At 40.6% G+C, this 23,313-nt stretch overlaps 1 protein-coding gene across 1 annotated transcript; it reads right to left on the bottom strand.

The window, feature by feature from the left end:
* Positions 1–2,386: 2,386 nt before the first annotated feature.
* Positions 2,387–23,313, bottom strand: DCTN6 (dynactin subunit 6). The gene is made up of 7 exons (XM_061134948.1): positions 23,203–23,313; positions 18,355–18,419; positions 8,921–9,026; positions 7,479–7,567; positions 6,136–6,183; positions 4,420–4,562; positions 2,387–2,873 (listed from the first exon to the last, which is right to left on the bottom strand). Exons 1-7 carry the CDS (start codon positions 23,223–23,225, stop codon positions 2,775–2,777), a joined length of 573 nt encoding a protein of 190 aa, XP_060990931.1. The 5' UTR covers positions 23,226–23,313; the 3' UTR covers positions 2,387–2,774.

The raw sequence follows: 23,313 nt of genomic DNA, 5'->3' as shown, positions 1-23,313 counted from the left end.
GTGTGAGATGGACTCAGTGACCTGCTTCTAACAGATAAACTGAAGCGCAAGTGGTGGTGTGTAATGTTGGAGACTAGGTCTTTGCTTGCATCTGGAGGAAGCTCAGGAAGCCAGCTGCCCCATCCTGAGGACAACTCAGCAGCCGTGTGAGAGGCTCACGTGTGTGGAACCGAAGGCTCCTGCCACCCGCCACGTGAGACGTCTTTCTTGGAGGTGGACATCCCTTTCCCTGCCTCCAGCCCCAGTTAAGCTTTCATCTGACTGCAGTTTCTGGCTTGAGGGAAACCTCATGAGGGGCACTGAGCCACTCCTAGGTTTGATCTGAAGAAACCGCAAGTTCATTGTTCGAAGCTGCTGTATTTTAGGGTAACTTTCTACACTGTATAGGTAACCACTATGGTGTGTGTTAAAGGATAAAGTGAAGAAGTCAGCAGGGTACGATACCCTTTTAGGACCTGACACTTCACCTGGTAAAAACCCATCATCTTGACCCCTAGATCTATTGCAAATTGCTGTGATAAAACGGTTTCTTTCTTTTCCCTGCTCAGGCGCTTCTTTTTCAGTCACCAGTATGTCAGGGTCTGTCCTACTACTTAGCATAATCACCTAGAACATTCTCAACCTAGAACACTTGAGTGCTGAAAGTAATCACAGTGAGGCAGAGACTGTTTACTAGAAGGCTGGGAGCCTGGCTATGGAGAAGCCCCAAAGAGTAAGAACTGCAAAAATCTGTCTTTGATTCTTTGTCCTGAAGGGAGATAAACTATTCCATTAAAATATTCAAAACTCATCGGCTAAACGGACAGACATGGATGCTGAACTACACAAACTAAGTTCACATGACACGGATGTATAAATCAGAAAGTTTCTCTAAATTCTGTGTGCAGAATGGCATTCTGAGTTCCCCCTCTTTCTGAACAATGGCTTAGAGGCCAAATCAGCAATTAGGTTGAGCTTGGAATTAGAGGCCAAAGTGGCAAGGCCAGAGGTACTGTCTTTCCAAGACATATGACCTGAGGCACAGAACACCTCTGGTCACCGAACAGCTCACATCTCTTGGATTCAGCACCTCCCCTCCATGGGTTAACAACTGTTCACGCTGTCACACTTTCTTTCTCTGTACTCCTGGTAAACCGACATTTTCTGTTAACATTTTCTTTCCTCAAATGAGTTAATAGCAGTTAAAAGCCACAGTGTACCTGATAAACGTTGAGGCTCTTCTCACATGATGATTTAATAGTTTGATGCTCTGGGGATACCTTATTACCAACTCCTCGGGAGGGATCCCGCTGCTGTCTTCACATACTACCTGCGTAGTTTGGAGCACAGGGCAGTTATGAGCACATCAGAGCTTAGCCAGAGATAATATTCAGAACTGGCACAGCACTGCAAGGGTAGTTTTGTAATTTCTGCTCTTTTACCTAGAAATTTTTGTAATCAACAACATCCTAAGGTGATCACCAGGGGTTGAAAAATGAATAGACAGCAGTTATCAAAAACAGGACATTTATGTGATGTTCTTCTCTTCTCAAACCACTACATGTTGCAGTATACTTTTCTAACTTGAGTCATGAATATTCTTACCAAAATAAAGTCATTCACATTTGGAACAAAGGCTGATTTGTACCAGTCATTTTCAGAAATTCAAAAATAGATTTTTTACTATCCACAATTAAAAATTAACCTTGTGATAACTTATAATGGATAAGAATATGAAATAGAATACGCATATATGCATAACTGAATCATTCTGCTGTGCGTGGAAAACTAACACAACATACTCAACTGTATTTCAATTAAAAAAATGTTTCAAGAGAAAATATTTTAGCATTTAATGTCTTAGTATTAATCAACATCTACTAATTCAAAAGTTACTATGTTCCGTTAAATGCACGCACTTGAATTTATTAAAAGAAAAACTTGGAATTACATAAAATTCTCAATATTTTGCCTATTATGTAATCAGGTAAACAGAATCATGCCAAGGTTGATAATTATTGATTAGTAATATGCCAAAAATTTAATATATCAAAATCTCTTCTAGCTTCATTGTCCTCAGAAACTTAAGAATACCACTCAATGGTCATTTACTTGTCATTTTCATTAGACACCATTCTTTTTGACCTCATATTCTACTGAATACATCTTTCCCTGATTACTTTTTTGTTTTACTAAAAAGAAAAAAAAAATTTTTTTCTTGGGAACAAAATGAAATCTAAATTAATTCAATAGCTGCTGAAATTTCACCTGAAATTTTAGACAGCCACAAATTCACAAAAGGAAAAGGTAAACACATTAGCTTTAATATTTAACTAGTATACAATAAAAATTAAAAGAGCTATTTTGGGAAAGTTGATGCAAGTAGAAAAACTGATTAAAGTAAAAGTCCTGTCATCAACATTTTTATTTAGTTTAGTATGTGTTAGAATATAAATACATAACAATATGTTCTTTCTTATCATGGGTAGTCTTTTACATAACTAAAATTCATGGCCAACATTTTATATAACACGCAACACAGAACAAAAAAATCTGTAAATTATCAGAATGGGACAAGGACATCAGAAAATAATACACTTCATATAAATTATAGAGGACAGTTACAATGAAAATCCATTACTTTCTTCTCTAATTCAATTTTACAAGATAAAGTCAACAGGTGTTTTGTGGACTGTTATGAATGCACAAACATGTGGCTCTTTCAAAAGACACTGGTCCAAAAAAAAAAAGACACTGGTCAAACACAAATATCATCTTGATGTCATCTATTGTTCTTAGTTCTTAACTGGAGTTGAGCTTCCTTTCATGGTCTTCTTTAGATGATGGTAGTTTGGCAAGATTTTCATCAGGAAATCTAGCTGTAGTGTCTGGGGCTAAAAAGGTGAGAGAATTAAGAACTGGCCAGCAGAAAGCAAAGTTAAGAGCATCAAGTAGAAATGATTATCACTAAGTCATGGAATTACAGGTGATTTTCACTGATCTCTTTTTTTTGGACTGAGGCATGCCAAATCTTAGTTCCCTGACCAGGGATTGAACCTGTGCCCCCTGTGGTGGATCCCGTTCACTGACTTAATTTTGCTTTCCTGCTTTTTCAATTTACAATGAATATACATTAAGTTTGGTAATATAAAACTTTTGCATATAAAAATGTATGTTTATCAGTTTTCAACCTTGCTTTTTATACATTTCATCTTGGCCTCTAAGAAGTGAAAGAGTTTCAATTATAGTAGACAACATGAGTACACTGCTTTCTATGTGACAGAGCACACAGCTATGACACTCATCTGATCTTCACTCTTCATATATCAGCTTTGCTCACACTTGGCCTCACTGTAAAATTCACTTGGTGTACTGTTAGGCCCTTTGCCCTAACCACTTTGGTTGAAAAAGTCTGGGGATCATTTGTAATAAGGATCTCTATGTGATCCTTGTAATTGGTAAAACATGGAAAACAGTGTTGCATACATACCATTACGTATTAAACTTCAGATATTCTTGCTCACTTAATTCTAATCTCCCTTAACCCAACTCCAGCTTCATTTCTCCCTCTTCAATCATTTTGCTGTTATGCAGAAAGATAAGTGAAAAAATACTAGATTTGTTCTTATTTCTTTTTTGGTCCAGAGAATAGTAATACTTGCTTATAATAATAAAAGCCAAAGATTACAGAATTAGAATAAGCCAGAAAGAACTGGCATTTTAATTTCTGATAAAATATGGCTAAGAATCAAAAGTGCTAAATGCCTTGCAAACATTTTCTTTGGGGGAGGGGAAGGAGGCCGCGTAACCAAGGAAATAGACTGCGTGTGCCAAGCAGTAAGGTTAAAACTTCAATCAGAATGCCTTCTGTCCAAAGGAAGCCCCAAATGCTCTATCGATACTTATTTCCTACTCTAACATGAAACTCCAAATGCATACATGCCATTATTCTTGGTTATTAGGAGGGGACAATTCCTCATAAGCCAGGAAAATATCTAAATATACTTGTATATTCACAAGCTGCATTTATTTTCAAGCCAACTATGTCAGTAAACTGATAGGTAGACCCAAATTGGGTGTACAGTAATTTGGTAGGTTCATTTCTTACCCTTGAAGGTTGGTATTTTAGGAGCAAATCAGTATAGTTTGTAATGCACCAGTGAAAATATATAAGAAAAAAGTAACATCCCTGGATGTTCTCTTCCCAAAGTCAATGTGTCACTGTCATCTTTGGACGTATTTCTGATATTAACTGAAGGACTCAATAATTCTACTGAGTCAACAAATAAACTGTAGTTTTAGGAATGTTCCTCTGATGCTTTATTTTAATCATTTGCTTTTTAAGTAACAGACTCGCTGCCCCATTAAAACATTTATGTGGTATTTGGGGAAAATTAGCAGCCCTAGAAAGGACGGCACCTCCTAAAGAGATTCTAGTACCTGTGGCCGTTCAGTCTGCACTCGACGAAGGCAGTCTCCGCCATAGATTACTGTGTTCTCAGGGATGACTTCAAACGTGTTCAGGTTGCAACAGGCCCCGATGATACACCCACTTGTCAGTATTACATTTCTGCCTACATACGCTGCAGGAAAGACAGAGAACTACTACATAAGGCATTCAACGACTCAACGACTAGAACACTGCTTTTTTCCTAAGACAATGCAAGCATAAAAATACAAACTGTCCTTGAGAGATATATTAAAAGAAGTACTTCAGTCCAGAGTTTGTACAGCAGAGAGGCACGAACCAGGCTAGTATTAAGTGGATTCAAAACAGAGCGCTGTTGTGATCTGTGTGACCTGTAAGTGCTCAGCCAGTTTATCTCTAAAATGGAGCCCATCCTACTTCACAATGTGCTGTAAGGAATAAATGAGATAATAAATGTCAAGTGTCAAGCACAAGTCTGACACACGGTACATATACAATAAATAGAAAATGACAATGATACTCATCATCATCATAACTGATAATCCAAATTAAATAAAAACCATTAAGTAGGTTAACAAAAAGTCTAATTATTTTTAAAAAAAATCTTCTTTCATGCCATTCAAGACTAAGAAAGGAAAGGCACTATTCTAAAGAGGTCTTGGCCAGTGCAAGTTCGTTGTATGAAGCAGGGCACTCAAAGCCGGTGGGGAGAGAGGGGCGTGGGGGGTTCAGAATGGGGGGACACATGTGCACCCATGGCTGATTCATGTCGACATATGGCAAAAACCACCACAATGGCGTAATTATCCTCCAATTAAAATTAATTAATTTAAAAAAATAATAAAGAAGTCATGGGCTTCCCTGGTGGCTCAGTGGTAAGGAATCCACCCGCCAATGCAGGAGACATGAGTTCCATCCCTGATTTGGGCAGATCCCACATGCTGCAGAACAACTAAGTCCACGCTCACAACGATGGAGCCTGTGTTCTGGAGCCCAGGAGCTGCACCTACTGAGCCCACGCGCCCTGGAGCCTGTGCCCGAAAAGAGAAGTCACTGCAATGAGAAGCCGTGTACCTCACCTCGAGAAAAGCCTTGGAAGCAACAAAGACCCAGCACAGCCAAAAATAAATAAAAATTTTTTAAATGAATAAAATGAGTGTATTTTTCCTCTTAAATAGATATCATTATTGAGAAAAATAAACAGAGAAGTCTTATCATTCTGGTTCTTTTTGGACAAGTTCTTGGAGTCACCTCCCAGCAGTGGTGGCAACTCAGGTAAGCCCCCTGCCTAGCCCCTCCTGTGATAAATAGCTTATATTTGTTTCTAATGGGCTAGGGGAAAGCAGTCCTGAAATTAAAGACAGCAAACTACTAGAGAAATTGTTTTTTTTTCCTTTAATTCAACAATAACATGAATCAACTAAATTACCACTGACACGAGTTTTTAGTAGAAATCTTTTTCAAATCTTTCACCTGAGGGTTTAACTCAATCCTGACTTAAATGTACACAGCTAGAAATTTAATTTAATGGATAAAACACATGATTAGATTAGGTTCCTTAAAGGCAAAAAATTCATCTCACGGCTATGTTAGCCTGCTTCCAACCACGCCTGTAGTCCTTCTAAGCACATGGCTTCGTCATGGTTTGCACTTAGGCTATTTTCTAGACCACCACAGAGAGAAAGGAGGTAATCACTTCTCACAATATATTTCCAAACATAGCTTACCTTTTGACTCGATAACATTATTATCTCCTATTTTCATGGCTTGGCAATCTGTAAGCTAGAGTTAAGTACATATTGTGAACATGTTCATCTTTTTCTTTCTGACTCACTCTCCTTGTCCTGCAGTGGGGCGGAGAGAGGTCTGGGAGGGCCCCGCAGGCTGGGCTGACCAGAACTCCCTGCCCAGGGCAGTCAGCAAGTAAAGTTTAATTCTTTAAATAGAAATATCTTGAAGTATAAATAAACGACTTCTATATTTTTAAAGAAATGAGCACCTTATACCCCAATTTTATGAGTATTTTCATAATTAAGAAACATATTTTCATAATTAAGAACATTAAAACTAACCCCCAATCACATAAGGATGGCACTGTTAACAGCTTGACACATCTTTATGTAAAGATATATAATTCCCTTTACATAACTGGAAATCAAACTGTATAAAATAAAGCTGTATAACCACTGGTAGCTTGCTTCATTCAGTTCACCTACCTTTGCAAGCCTTATTCCATACCATCAGAATCTTTAAAAACATAATTTTAAGTGATGCTTAATGGTTCTAATGGTGTATCTTATAACTGAAGCTTAATTCATTTAAATATTTTGCTATTGTTAAACCTTTAGATTTTTTCCTTGAAGTATTAATAGTTTCTCTTATAATGTTTTACTCACACTATGAAAAGATTTTACTCACATTATGAAAACATTTTACTCTTTTTAGAGCATGAAATCAGCAAAAGCATGGAAACACTCAGGAGAAAAACATCTAAGAATGAAATATTTCCAGCCCATTCACCACTTCCTTGTATCAGACAACAACACGCTGTCAACCTAAAACTATACAGGAGTCACAAATGGACAGAGCTGTGGTTCTTAAATCAGGATTGAAGCCAAGATTACTCTGCTTCATGTCCACTGCCACTCAGCCACTGGACCCGCTGACAAGATGCAGCAACACAAGCAAGACGGTTCCTAGAGGTGAGTGTGTGCATGTGCACACGTGCACGCCTGAAAACAGCACGCTTCCTCCACGCTCTGAAGTTACTCAGTGAAAGAGAGGGAATCGTTTTTTGTGATATACAGTAAATAAGTCTTTTCAAGACATGGATGGCCTAGTCCTAAAAATATAATTCTTATTTATATATATATATACACACATAATATAGGTCACATATATAATTAAATTATTATATATAAAGTGTATGTGTGTGTGTATATATATATATATATATAGATATATGTATACATAAAGTATTTGGCAGATAATTTATGACAACTTCTACAGAGGAGATCGGGTACTGAAAGACAGTCGGGAATGACTTCTCTTAAATTATTGCAAAGGATACAACAGCCAACTTCAAACACATTATTGGTGCCAATGATCATAGGTTTGGGGTCTGGATCTTCTGCATCAGGAGTGATATTATCAGGGTGACTATAAAAAGAAGAGAGAAATTATCAGAAAGTCAATAATGCAATAAGCAATTCTCCTGTTACAGAATTTGGGTTCTTTCTCTCAATTGTACCTCTATCAAGCTTAATATATGTAATGATGTTCAGTAATTTCTTAATCCAAGTGAATTATTTATCCTCTATGCTGGAGAAGACCTGATTCTGAATTGAAAAAGAACTACTGAAATGTAAAGAAATCACAGGTGTGTATAGAAGGTCAGTCTTCCTTTGTTTATTTTTTAAACTCAAAGTCCAGGGGCCTTTCCCAGGACAAGGTAGAAAAGAAGCTGGCTGGGACTCTCAGCTTGTTAAACTGGAATCAAAATCATGCCTAACTTGAAGATTTTCCATTCCTAATAACCATTCAAGATTGTGAAATATAAACAGATATTCATGTAAAATAATCATTTTATGCTGTTACGTGGTTAGCTGAAATATTTGTAACAAAAAAATGTTTGTAGTCTAAGAGGAAGAAGCCATTTAAAAATGGTGCTTTATCTCTGACAGCTGAGTTACTGCAGAATATAGCTGTTGTTAATTGACTTACACTAAAGGTGCCAAAATATATTTTAAAAAGAAACTGTTTAATATAGTAAGAAACTCCCAAAGCCTAAGTAAGCATTAAGACAAATCAATCTCTTTATCACAGTTAAATATTTTCCCAAGGTCTTTACTACAAATTCCATACACTGTTGCTATAAATCAGGTATAAGCTTGAATTTCCTGCCAAAATTTTATCTAGCTTTACAGATGCTTGTAAAAATTTCATAGGTATTACAGTCTACTTCAATAAGATCATACATGTTCTAATAGCTTATAATTGTTTTTAATCTTTAAAGTTGAAAAATTGCCTCTAGGACCTCCAGTTTTTCAAATATAATTCTGTTATCCCCACAAGGCATATGAAAATACACATCAGACTGAAGTTCACGTGGCCTGGCATGAGTAATAACTTGGCAGCCAGAATCAAAACATCCAATCAGAAGACAATTCGAGGCTGGGAGCAGCACAGGGACACTGGGGTGTCCTCAGGAAACGTCTCCTTAAGGAACAAAAGAGGCTGGCCCACGTAAGGGAAGATGCCCAGACCCGGAGTCGGAGATTCCAGTCATCCACCTATGAGCCGCTTCACCTTGGACAAGTCTCTCTGCCCCTCTAGTCTGTAGTGTCCTCACTTACTAAGCACTTGTGTTGGAAAAGATCCTTAGTGTCTTCCTGGTTCTCAGACAGTGGGCTTTCCAGATGTCAGCTGGAAAAGGTCCCTAGAGATGGCTGACACTAATGGAGACTCTCTCTGCAGCAGCTCATTCAAAGCACCTGTAAGGGGCCTACTCACGCATTTATGATGAGCGCCTGTTCCTCTATCAGGTTACCTTCACCGATCACTATCGGACCGGCTTCTGCGATGATTCGTGCTTTAGGGTGGATCACTGTCCTGGGTCCTGTTAAATGGATGGAAAAGAAATTACCTGTGGAGGCCGAGCTTCCAAGGAGGCTGTCGGGAGGAACGTTTCCTAAAGCAGGTACCAGGTACCCCACGGGGCACGTTACAAAGGCCATCACTGTAGTTTGGGCCAAATCTCCAGCCCAGGAGAGGGGAGACAGCACAGGGCTTTGGAGCCGGATAGTCCCAGCTCACCCTCGCTTGTGAAGTCTCTGTCATCTCAGTGGTGAAATGGGGGTGGTGATAATACCAGTCCTGCAGGGTTGTTGTAAGAATCAGATGAAACACTGCTTGTAGACAATGCTATTTTGGCATAGAGTTGGCAGTTAAAAATTAATTCCTTTCCTTCTCCTCCCTCATAAAGGTAAGGCTCTCGTTGCTTACAACATTGGTACTTGCTTATGCTGGTGAACCATGCAACACTTTCTCATGCTGGTGTATTACAGGATTAGCCCTTTTATCAAGGGAACATGATGAAATACGGGTGGAATGAGAGTTCGACAACATGGAGACTAACCTGACCTTTGCTACTCTGTCACCATCCTTATTGTAAGCCTACTCAGTGGAAGAAGGCAGAGCCCTTGCTGTCTAGTCGAGGATATGATTTTAACCAGCTGAAAAGGATAAAGGGAGGCAGACAAAGGGGCCAAGCGTGGTTTCTGGACTCTGGCAGTGGGAGAGGTGAGGCAGTGACTCCAGCCTCACGCTGAGGGGTAGGAAGGGCCCTCATCGCATCCCTTCACCACCAGGGTGGAGGAGGCCCTGCATGGCCTAAACATGGCCATTGGTTCTGGACTGTACCATTCCCTTCCTCTGATTTACCCTAAGGCCTAGCATTTGGGTGATAATGAAGCCACTGATGAGAAAACATAACCTCACTGCAGGCACGCCCTCCCAACGTGCCCCACCAACGCAGACCAAGGCCATCCTTATCTGTAAACACGAGGACAGGAAGTTTTTGCTTTATACAGGACGCAGCTGACTCTGACAGCATGACAGGGTGGGCAGAAGCGCTGACACGAGGCAGGCAGGGAGGCCGAAGACGACACTGTCCGTGAAATTCAGTACTCAACTGTCCAATAAACTGTACTAATAAACTGCTAATTTATTCAACAATCACTCTCTGCTAGTGACAGGCAAGATGCAGGGCTGTATGTTATAGGGAAACAAAAAGGAATGGGTGCTATTTTTGCCCTCTGGAGCTTTGTCTGTCTTGAAAATCGGGAAGACTTAACACACTCACTCAAAAATGTATTAGAATAAATAAGGAGGTGTTCCTGGTGCCCAGAGAATTGGAAAGAATCTCAGGACAGCTTATTTTTTTCCCCAACAATGAAGAGCTGGGGACTGATACAGAGGGTGGGGCCCAACATGGGTGCGGGGTCAGGGGACACACAGAGGCTGGCTTTGTTATTTGTGTCACCTCTGGCTCCCTAAATCCTCAGCTGCTAAAGTAAAACTTTCCTGGCAAATGCTCCTGCTTAGGATAGGAGATTTCAGAATGGAAGATGGGGTCACTCAGATCCCTGGGAAGCTTCTCAAGGTGACCATGACTGTGACCATGGGTGCCTTTCTCCTTTGGTAAAAAAATATACACACATACACATAATTATAAACACACACACACACATAATTATAAATATACACATACACATAATTATAAATACACACACACACACCTACACGTAATTATAAAAGGAATACCTGCTCATCCCAAAAAACTCAATCAAAGTCAAAAGTGAAAGATCCTCTCTCCTCCTGCTGATCCCATTCCCTGTAGGTTAACTATTCTTAAAAGTTTGGAGTACTACTGCAGACTTAAGTACTAGTATATATTTAAAATCTGTAAATATGACTGCATATAAAATATATTTCCCTAGAAAGTTAGAAGATAAGTTCAACTTGAAGGAGAAAAAATATGAATTTTACATACTAAAATATGAATTTCAAAAACTAAGGAATGGTACTTATTCTATAATTTGCTTTTTCACCTAAGAAGTTATGGTGATTTTTTCCACATAAGCCCATTTTTTAAAAAAATTGTTGAATATTATTTCACATCATTTTAATATACCATGATTTATTTAACCAATCCCTTAATAATAGGCATTTAGAAGAATTACCCCTTCTGGGGGGAGGTGCTAAAACAATGCTGAAACAAACACTGGATTCCTTTGAAATGAGAAATTTCTTATAGGTCTTTCTAGCTGTGTGAAGCAATTTAAAGCTGTGGTTTGCACAATGCCAGATTTATATTTTATGTTAAGATATTCTATGATAAAGGGACACGATCTTTCTATTTTCAGTTCTTTATAATTAGAGCCCCAGCCAGCAACCACATCCCTTGTCTAGAAAGTCCAGGCTCTGGCCTTTATCACTTAAAAGCTGTGTGCTTAGCCTCTCAAATGCCTCAGTTTTCTCATCTATAAAAAGATGAAGTCTATGATAGCCTATCTCACCAGGTTGAAGTGTGGATTATATTTGGAAAGGAAATCATGGGGTCTGGCCCATAGTTCTTCAAAATGGGAGGTTCATCACTATCTGACACTAAGAGCTAAGAACTTTATCACAGAAAACAAAATAACTCTTTCTGGTCTGAGAAACAGAAGAAAAGGGACTGCTTTATTCCCCTGACACTCAGGTAACAGGGTGAAACCTTTTAAACAGGGAAGAAATTCTTTACCTTTCTGTAAGACAGTGGAAAAGATTAATAAAAATTTTCCATACTGGCATTAAAGATCTGACAGGAGGAAGAGGTCGTCCTGGCTGTGACAGAAAGCAGATCCTTTACCACAGCTAGATTAGGACCCAGAGGCACGAGATATTCTGCTGGTCCTCAGGCTGCAGCTTTTGACAAGCAGTCTTGCAAAAAGCTACGTGAGAAAAGGTTGATAAGACAAAGGTTACGCTGGGACCTATGCTTCTTTAAAAGTTCCTCTAAAGTACAGGTTTGAAAACAATTGATATTTTCATTTTTTCCCGTTTAAAAATAATGTTGGAGCTATGTTAGCCGGGTATTTTATTATTATTATTTCTTATCACTCTTAACAAGAGTGTTAGTAAATAACTGGAAAGCTGGTTCTAAGTCTGAGGGCCTTCCCTGGGATACAAAGCATTACAGGAGACCAGTGAGCAGTTTCCATGAGACCTGTTGAAGACAACAGCTCCACCTGGTGGTCACGCTGCCAAACTACAAGTCCTGGAGTTCTGAAGTGACTTGAAAGGTCAAACTGTCAATGTTCAATCCTTAAGGCGTGTCCAACTCTTAGACCCCATGCACTGCAGAATGCCATGCTCCTCTGTCCTTCGCTATGTCCTGGGGTTTGCTCAAACTCATATGCATTGAGTCGGTGATGCCATCTAACCATCTCATCCTCTGCCACTCCCTTCTCCTTTTGCCTTCAATCTTTCCCAGCATCACCATCTTTTCCAATGAGTCAGCTTTTCTCATCAGGTGGCCAAAGTATTGGAACTTCAGCCTCAGCATCAGCCCTCCAATGAATATTCAGGGTTGATTTCCTTTAGGATTGACAGGTTTGATTTCCTTGCTGTCCAAGGGATTTTCAAGAGTCTTCTCTAGCACAACAGTTCAAAAGCATCAAATCTTCAGCACTCAGCCTTATGGTCCAACTCACATCTGTACATAACTACTGGAAAAACCATAGCTTTGCTGTGGACCTTTGTCAGCAAAGTTATGTCTCTGATTTTTAACATACTGTCTAGCGTGCTTTTCTTCCAAGGAGCAAGCATCTTAATTTCATGGCTGCAGTCACTGCACTGATTTTGGAGCCCAAATAAATAAACTCTGCCATGAAGTGATGGTACCAGATGCTGTGATCTTAGTTTTTTTAATGTTAAGTTTCAAGCCAGCTTTTTTACTCTCAACAACAAGCTCTCTCCTCTTCACTTTCTGACAACAGAGTGGTATCACCTGCATATCTGAGGTTGCTGATATTTCTCCCAGCGATCCTGATTCCAGCTTGTGCTTCATCCAGCCCAGCATTTTGCATGATGTACTCTGCATAGAAGTTAAATAAGGAGGGTGACAATATACAGCCTTAACATGCTCCTTTCCCAATTTGGAACCAGTCCGTTGTTCTGTGTTCGGTTCTAACTGTTGCTTCTTGACCCACATACAGGTTTCTCAGCAGACAGGTCAGGTGATCTGGTCTCCTCTGTCTCTTAAGAATTTTCCACAGTTTGTTAGGATCCACACAGTCAAAGGCTTCAATGTAGTCAATGAAGCAGAAGTAGATATTTTTCCGGGACTCCCTTGCTTTCTCCATGAGCCATTGAATGTTGGCAATGTGATCTCCTCTGAATTGTGACGTAACATCAAGGTCACGGGGGACAAACTAAACAGCTCCCCTTAACCTCTTGCAGGGCTTTTTGGGGCAGAGACTAGAGAGGTTATTTTTCAACATGAACCGCAGTATATGTGACTGCTAAGACTCAAGTCTGGTGAACTTCTTAAAGGAGATGCCTGACCAGGTGCCTTGTCTCTGCACGGCGCTGGAGGCTGGCACCAGAAGGCCTGAGAGCCCAGCACTCGTGCAAGACGCGGGCAGCAACCGCACACTGAACTGTGAGCACAGTCTGCTCCAGACTGCTCGGCATGCAAGTGGCACTTTCACCTAGGATGGTCTGAATTCAAACCAAGCTCAAGGGTCTTGGGGTTAAAATGCTTTAAAAATAAAAATCTGTCACCATCGAAAGTTTTTATTAAAAGGCTGTCGTGAACTTTCTTGGTGCTCTTTCTGGCAGGGTAGTTTGTGTATTTTCTTACCAAATGTGCTGAAACCCTATTTGGCTTATCTCCTTGTTTGGATAAATGTGTCTAGAGTTGGAGCTGCCTTACTGGCTGATGAATTATTTTTCTAAATGGTTGGCTGGGCTTGATGCAACCTAGCCAGAAAGACATTCCTTGCATCATATTTCCATTCCCTTCAGCTAGTAAAGGGTATTTTTCCTGTCTATCTTTGCCACAGAAAGCAATCTTTGTGGACATTTTCATATGTCAATAAATAGTTCCAAAAGCCACAAGGTCTCTTGAAAATGAAAACAATTCCTTTGACCTATAAGATGAAGTACTTTTAACAACTGTTTTATATTCGATGGATTTCTCAAGTCAAAGCCACTGTTTTGCCTTATTGAAAAAGATTTCCATATAATGTTGTACATATGAAACTTATGTAATATTATAAACCAATGTTACCTCAATTTAAAAAAATTTCCACAATAAAAGGGAAGCTTCTGATCTGTATTAAAAACTCTAATGGAAAGAACAACAAAGGGGGACAAAGTGCTTCCATGACAAAGCTCCGTCACTGTAGGAGTTCTGCCTTCACACCATGAGTCCCCAGGTGTTGTCCGAACCCCAGGAGTCTGCCTTCACGCTGTAACAGGACTACATGACTGCACAGACGTACCTTTCTAAAATGTGCTTCAGCTTTTAAAGCAAAATTTTCAGAAAATAATGCAAAAGCCATAAATCAAGGCAGTCTAATTAAAAGCAGGCTTAAAAAAAAAGCAGGCTTGATAGTAAATAAGATGAAACCTTATTTACCCAAATTATAATTAACGAGAGAACTGTTATTTTTCCCAAGGTCTGTTTCCTAGCAGACTCTAATGAAGGAGGTCAGGTTCCAGCAGCGCCACAGACATAGCGTTTCTGGTTAAGGACTACACTTCAAAGCTTCAGACTAGTTTCTTTGATAAACCAAATACTTGATTTTCTAGGAAAACAGAAAATTTGAAGTTCTACTAACTGAAACATAGCAAGGTAAAACTGATGAGGGGATGGAAAGTTATGTAAAACATCATGAAATCTCCATATCTATCCTGTAACAGAAGACTTACATTAGTTATTCTGATAAATTAAGCAAAAACAAAACCAGCCCTAAATTGAAAAGCAATAGCCCATCGACAAAGGAATGGGTAAAGAAGATGTGATACATATATACAATGGAATATTTCTCAGCCACCATAAAGAATGAAATAATGCCATGTGTAGCAACATGGATGGACCTAGAGATTATCATAGTATGCAAAGCAAGTCAGACAGAGAGAAAGACAAATATCACATAATATGATACGTGGCATCTAAAAAAAATGAACTTATTTACAAAACAGAAATGGAGTCACAGATATAGAAAACAAACTTATGGTCACCAGGGAGGGAGGGAGGGAGAAATTGGGAGACTAGGGTTGAGATATATATATATATATATATATATATATAAAACTATATATAAAATAGATAATTAGTAAGGACCTACTCTATAGCGCAGGAAACTCTACTCAATCCTCTGTAATGGCCTATATGGGAAAAGACTCTAAAAAAGGGTGGGTGTATGTATGTGTGTAACTGAGTCCCTTTGCCGTACAGCAGAAACTAACAACACACATCATAAATCAACTATACATCAAAAAAATTTTTTTAAAAAATAAAAAATAAGTTTCCCTAAGAAAATTCCACACCCCTCCCCCAAAAAAGAAGGAAAAAGAAAACATGGTAGGGAGAGTGAGTTTTAATCAGGTAACTTATCTCTACTCTCTTTGAACTTTTTTATCTACCAAGAGCTTTTTTTAATCTGAGATATTACATCAGAAAAAGGAATCAATAGTACAAAAAGATTAGAGATTATTTTACACCAAATACAAAAGTGATAGAAATGACTAAGTATCAGCTCTGGAAAATTTCCATATTTATATATAAAATTAAGAATAAGAAATAAGCACAATGAAAATGAGATAAGATATATGGAACATGGAACACTGCGTAACTGTATCACTCTGAATCTTTTCCTTAGTTTTGAAAATTGAGATGTTTCTGTAAAGTGAGCAAATTTTCTGGTTTTAAAAACTTGGGTCAAAAATAAACTCAAAAAAATATTAACTTAGATCCATTCAATGATGAAATTAAAATCACTAGTTTAAAAAATATATATCATTTCTTATGCTACAATCCATCACTGAAAATCTGTGTTGAATAATCATTTTATATTTTAACCACCAGAGTGGTGCCTGATCACTCGGTGATCAGTTTATATGGAAAGTAGATTTAAATACCACATTTCTTTACATAATTTCAGCGTTCAAGGAAGGTAGGAGGATAAGAGGGATAAAGAAGAGGGAAGAGCACCAAGATATGAAAGACAGAGGGAGAACAGTAAAGTGAGTGCTGATTCCTGAAATCCCCAGGCCCCAATCCTACGCAGTGGTCCAGCTCTTCTTTTCACAGGATAAAGCCTTTACTGGTCTTCTAGGGAAGCCTCTGCAAGAACAGGACCTGCTGTTTCAAATCTGAAACACACACACAAACATATATGTATACCTGTGTGTACACTTACGCCTGTAGAGATATCCGTACTACATGTGTATCATGGCAGATACTGAACACATTGTTTAAAGTAGGGAAGAAGTAGAAATGAGAGGGAAATATCATTATTTTAGTCTTTCCTTCTAATTGTACAATACCCTGCGAATTAATATTAGATGTTATTCCTTGAATCATGATGAAAACCATAAAAATACTAGAATAAAAATGCAGAGGAACAGAAACATGTGGCTAATTTCTCCTCGTAAAAAGTTTGCAAGTGGTTTAAAAGTTAACAAAGTTAATACAGGACTGAAAAGAAATAGAGTCACCTTCTAAACTTTGAAATTCTGTCAATTTAAAATAATTAATTAGATCCAACCTGGGCAAATCCCTAATGATGCTCCATAATACTGGCACAATCGTAACTAGTTTTATAAGATATGATCCTGAAGTGGCTGGAGGCTTAGATTTACTAAAGTTACAGAAAATTTTTTTTTCTTTTGCAGATACTGTTAGTGTAAGAGAACAAGGCACATTTTCTCTCTGAACGTGTACTTCGTTTCCTGAAAGCTCTACTCTGGGAACACCCAGTGGCTAGTAAACACGCGCTCACGTTAATAAAGCTACTGGGACACCATGTCCCGTGAAAACATATGGAAAAGATCTAGTGGCTAAAATGTGCACTTGGGGGAACTCAATCATGTTCACATAAGCAAACTGTTTAGTCGCTAAGTTGCAACCAACTCTTTTGCGACCCCATGTACTGCAGCCCACCAGCCTCCTCTGTTCATGGATTTCCCAGGCAAGAATACTGGAGTGGGTTGCCATTTTCTTCTCCAGGAGATCTTCCCCACCCAGGGATTGAACCCACATCTCCTGCATTGCAGGCAGATTCTTTACCACTGAGCCACCAGGGAAGCCCAGGTTGCCACATGTTACATTGTTCATTTCGTTTAAACGCTGGACTTAACCTCTAAAGCAAGGCTAAACTGATTTTACAGTGCAGCTAGCCAACATTTATTGAGTGCTTACTACAGGTCAGGTATTGGGCAATGACTTTCATAAATATTCTCTTATTTAATCCTTCAAAAAGCTCTGAGGAAGGCATTCTTATTTTGCATGTGAAAAAAGCTGCTGCCGCTGGATATCCATTCTTCCCTTTTCCTATGTAAGAGAACCCAACACAGGGGCAGCAATGTGTCCGGTTCAGAATACATCTCCCAGCATTCTCTGTAGCTAGCGGCGTCCTTGAGACCAGGCCCAAGGCAGAGGGCGTTGTGGAACCTTCAGGAAGACTATTTAAGGCGAGCTGACTCCACTGGGAGGTGCACCTTTTGTCTCCACTCCTCTCCTTTCTTACCCAAGACACTCACGTCCTGGCCTGTGAGGCTGGAGCTCCTGGACAATCACCTGACGGGATGTGAACTGCCTACCCTCAGGCTTTTTATGTGAGATTAGACCTCTGGGTTTACTACACTGCGTTTACAACTCTGTGTACACTACGCTACTACTGGGTTTACTATCACTGCAAACTGCTGACCCTAACCCTGACACACACAACGATACAGAAGGGCAAAATGAGAGAGACGAAGTGATGTGCCTGAGGCAATCCAGCAGATAAAGAGTGAGGATGCTAACCCCAAGTCCGTCAGACTCTGGATTACACTCTTAGAAGAATGTGAGCTCTGCTATATTCACTGCTGGGTCCCGAGTGCAAGCTCAGGTGTGAGCATAGGGCCTGGCACATAGTAGGTACACAGTAGATGTCTCTCAAATAAACCACTTTATTATGCTGCCATGTTAGTTTATCAGACAGGAGTTTAATATAGACTCCATTACACTAAATTATTTGAGAAATATTAAACACTTAAAAATACATTGCTTTGTCAATAAAATTAGGACCTCAGTCAAACATAGAAAATAATACCTAATGAACTGTCAAGCACTGAAATAAACTAAATAACACCAATTCTTGAGCAACAACACTAACAGGATATTTTCTTACCTATAGTGACATCACCTCTGATTTCACTCTCTACACACACAACTGCTCCAGGCGCGATCTTTACACTGCAGGAAGAAAAAAGTAATATGCATCATGGGTAAGGTTTAAAAATACTGTTATAGAAGCTATCCTGACACTGTAATTACAGAAATGTTAAAACAAACTGATGGAAAAATGAAAAGTAAACTGTAAGATTTAATATAGTATAAATTTCTCAGGTGATATACCATCCATCAAGCTAAAATAATGTATCATGTGTTCTTAAAATGCTTGAGAGGAAAAGAGGCATTGGACTCTTAACACCAACATTGTTTTTAAATAGCAAAAAGCTCAAAACAACCTAGGTATCCATTAGTAGAGACCTGGTTAATACATTATGGTATACTATGAATTAATATACAGCATAAGAAAGAATGAATAATCCTGTGTGTAAAGAGTTGGGATAATCTCCAAGCTACATTGTTAACTCAAAAAAATCAAAGCCAGGGACTAGAATCAGAGGCTCTAGCATAAAAGGACAGAGGGGAACATTAGGGTAATCGCTGTGCAGTGGTCTTAGAGGGCAAAGGCAGAGGACTTCAAAGGGAAGATTTCTAGGAAACAAGAAAAAAATTTGAAAGATTATGTGATGAGCACTTGAGAAAAAAAATCAGGAGGCATTTGACATATCTGTTGGAAGATTTGAAAAACATCAGTACATAGAAAAGTAAGAAAATGAAAAATGGAAGTATTTGGTTAAATTTTAGATGAAGTCAGTTTGAGGTACCCATGGAGAAAGACCCAGTATATGTAGATCTGGGGCTATGAGAGAGTGCTAGATCAGAAATATAGCTGAGAGTCAGCAGAGTACAAACTCTTTAACATATTTCTCCATCATTCATATTCCAGAATCCACCCAAATATTCCCTAATATAAATGCAGAGTAACACCAAAAATAAATATTAAAAAAAAATCACCACTTCCATACTGATGTGGAAAACTAAAAAAGGACATGCACGGATTTTTCTTCTATAAATTTAAGTGAACAAATCTTCCTATCACAAAGTATTTTTAAAGCTTTAAGTAAAAAGAATATCCATCAGAACTTCCCTGGTGGTCCAGTGGTTGAGAATCTGGCTGCCAATGCAGGGGACATGGGTTAGATTCCTGGTCTGGGAAGATTCCATATTGCTGTTGTTCAGTCATTAAGTTTGACCCCATGGACTGCAGCTGTCCTTCACTATCTCCCATAGTTTGCTCAAACACATATCCACTGAGTCAGTGATGCTATCCAACCATCTCATCCTCTGCTGCCCGCTTCTCCTCCTGTCCTCAATCATTCCCAGCACAAGCTCCATGCCAAGGAGTTGGCTCTTTGCCTGAGGTGACCAAAGTACTGGAGCTTCAGCTTCAGCATCAGTCCTCCAATGAATATTCAGGGTTGATTTCCTTTAGGATTGACTGGTTTTTTATCTCCTTGGGGTCCAAGGGACTCTGAAGAGTCTTCTCCAGCACCAGTTTGAAAACATCAATTCTTTGGTGCTCAGCCTTCTTTATGGTCCAGCTCCCACATCCATACATGACTACTGGAAAAACCGTAGCCTTGGCTATACAGACTTTTGTTGACAAAGTGGTATCTCTGCTTTTTAATATGCTGCCTAGGTTTGTCATAGCTTTCCTTCCAAGGAAAAAGCATCTCTGAAATTAAAAGGTTCCACATGCCACGGGGCAATTAAGCCTGTGCACCACAACTACCCAGCCTAGAGCCCATGCCTTGCTACAAAAGAAGCCGCCGCAAAGAGAAGCCCACACATCACAACTAGAGAGTAGCCCCCACTCTCTGCAATCAGAGAAAGTCCCACACAGCAATGAAGACCCAGAATAGCCAAAAATAAATAAATAAGTTTAAAAAAAAGAATACTGATAAAACCAAAAACTTATAAGCCTTAAGTCTATCTTTAAGAAATGTCCAGAGGAGACACAGCTACATCTGTCTCCATCATATTGACAGGCACTGCCTCTCTACAAGGCACAAATTAATACAATTTAAAAATGATCCATCTGGGTTACTAAATGTCACTTGTCTGCTGAAACCACAGAAAATATATAACCTTTCTATTGAATAGGAGAAGGAAAAACTTTAGTGACATGGAGTAGAAAACAGAAAACGCTCCAAACCCCTCATTTTCTAGATGAGGAAATTGAAGCCCAGGGCCTTGAAATTTCTTGAAGCAAAGTTCATTCCTGGGACATCACTGTCGTAATAATATCGAAACACAAGTCCATGTGACTCACAGAGCAGCCAAACAATACTAAAATATCAGAGTTTGGAGCAGAGGAAGGTTTACTGCAGGGCCAGGCAAGGAGATGGGTGGCTTATACCTTAAAACCCCTAAACTCCCTGAAAGCTTTCAACACAGCTCTTTTCTAGGAATTGGGGTAGAGGCGTGGTTAGTTACTGCAAACATCCTAGGTCAGATCCTTTGTTCTTGAGGTCAGCTCATGGTCAGGTAACGATGTTCCTATAAATCTCTACCAAATAAATGTTATTCTCTGTTCTGACGAGAAAGGGCCAGGTCCCAAGGCCCAGCTGTCACGCTCCAAAGTCCAGGTCCTGGCTAAGAGGAGGCAGACATCCATCAGGGCCTGTCCCCAGACCCTGCGTAACCGTCATTGCTGAGGGAGACAGGCGCCCAGGACCCCAAAGACCCTCAGGCTCTTCAAGCCACCCTTAGGGCAGGGGCTGGGTCCTGCAGACTGCATCCTATGCAGACGCTGCTGCCATTATGCTGCAGACACAGGGATGGGGGAGAGGTTGCAGCTGCTCAAGGCCTGAGCCTGGCCAGTGGGAGGCCTTGGCCCGGGCTCTGGAGCCCTGCAGGAAACAGCCCCCAACTGTCCCCAGGATCTGCCTCTTACCTGGCTCTCTGCCTGAGGTCTGAAGACCACTGCTCTGCTGACTGAGGGGACCACTGTCTCTCACTGACAGCTGGCGGCTTGTGGGAGGGGCCCACTGCAGCACCCATGGATGGTTGAGCAGGACCGCTAATGGTTGCTCACTGACAGTTGATTGCTTATGGCTGCTGCTACTACCGCTAAGTCACTTCAGTGGTGTCCAACTCTGTGCGACCCCAAAGATGGCAGCCCACCAGACTCCCCGTCCCTGGGATTCTCCAGGCAAGAACACTGGAGTGGGTTGCCACTGCCTTCTCTGATTGCTTATGGCAGGAGCCCAGTAACTGTTACCCGGCTTCCCAGGTGGTTTGCTGGTAAAGAATCTGCCTCCCAATGCAGGAGATGCAAAAGAAGCAGGTTCGATACCTGGGTTGGGAAGACCGCACCCCCCCCCCCCCAATTGGCATGGCAACCCACTCCAGTATTCTTGCCTGAAAACTTTCATAGATAGAGGAGCCTGTCAGGCTACAGTCCATGGGGTCACAAAGAGTTGGGCAACTGTTATCTGGTAAAGGGGCGGGGCTTAAAGGTGTACAGCAATAGTCCATGCTAAAGTTTGAGTCCATGCTCAGCCATACTCTAAAACACGAACATCAATCATCCCTTTTTTGTTAGCTGGAAGTTTCCTGGAAACATCCTGTCATTTTGGACAGTTTCCTTGTATCAGCTTTATGATTTTGCCCTTGAAATTTATCACCATTTAGAAACACTTTTTCTCCGATCCTTTTCCTTTCAGGTGGGTTTGTGTGTTTAAAAAAAAATCTTATTAAGCCGTGGACAAATAAATTAACCTCTATAAACAGCTCATTTTACACATGATTTCCGATCCTAGTTTTCTATTCCCTTAGCCTCCCTCTTGCTATGAATTTTTTTTTTTAATGAAAAAAAGCATTATCTAACATTTAACTCACGCTGGGCAAGTGAGAACAGAAGAGACTCAAAAATGCCCTGTCTTCAATCTTACGCCCAAGGAAGACGCCCCAGGTTGTGTGCGTCACAGTCAGCATATTTCTTTGTGAGGCAGGAATAATTAAACTCACCATTAGACCAATTAAAACGTGGTCCAAATACCGCGGAGAGCGACCGGGCGGAGCTGGGAGCAGGCAGTTGAGGGAAGACTTAGCCGGTCCTAACTAATAAAATATCAACAGTACCCGCATCTCCACAGCACACTCCTATATACTGTGCACAATATTCCTAGCATATCTGTTCCTCTTTAGCTTATGCAAAAGATTACAATTACTTACCTAAATGGATGAAAAACCTAAATGTTAATTTATGCCCTCCCCCAAAACAAGGCTTGTCGGTGTTCATTTTCTAAAAGAGTCAGCAGAGGGTGCTCAACTTTGCTGCTTTGGGAAACGGTTTAACTGAAGCTTGTCTTGCATCCCAGCTGTCCCTTTCCACTGACAGCGCCCAGCAGCCCGGAGGCTTGTACCCACGCGTTTACCAAGCAGTTAGCTTTGGCCCAGGCGCGGCCCCCGCTTTGAGTCCGTCTACACATACATGGAGCGCCTTCGACGGACAGGGAGGGTCTCGGAGGCCGTGGGCGATGGGGACACGGGACAGCTACAGGGGTTAGGAGCGCCGCGGAAAAGGGGAGGGTCCCTCTGTGTCCCAGGAGGCGGGAACGCCCTGCATCCTCAGCAGGCCCGCCCGAGACAGCGCGGGCGCGTGGCCGCGGGCCAGCGAGGCCACCGAGGGACCACGAACCAGAACCTTTCACCACCCCATTCCGCATCCTTTCTCGGCCCTCGCTACCCCCAGCGCGTCGCCTCCTCCGCGAACGCCAGGTCTGGGCCTTAGGAACCGGGCGCCTAGAAAAAGACACCACCTAAGTCCCCACCACTGGCGTCCAAGAGCAGATTCCACCCCTGTGGGGAGGAGAGGACAGGTTCTCAGACAGCGACCCACCTCTTTTGAGTCTTCTCCGCCATGGTTTCGGCTTCTGTTTCCAGTTGGATCGACACAACCGCCTGAGCACAGCGATGATCTCTGTGGGCGATTGTGGAGCCTGTCAGGACG

Source organism: Dama dama, chromosome 32 (assembly GCF_033118175.1).
Source record: "Dama dama isolate Ldn47 chromosome 32, ASM3311817v1, whole genome shotgun sequence".
Lineage (NCBI taxonomy): Eukaryota > Metazoa > Chordata > Mammalia > Artiodactyla > Cervidae > Dama > Dama dama.
Note: the sequence above shows the minus strand (reverse complement) of the source record. Positions and strands in the feature narration are given on the sequence as shown.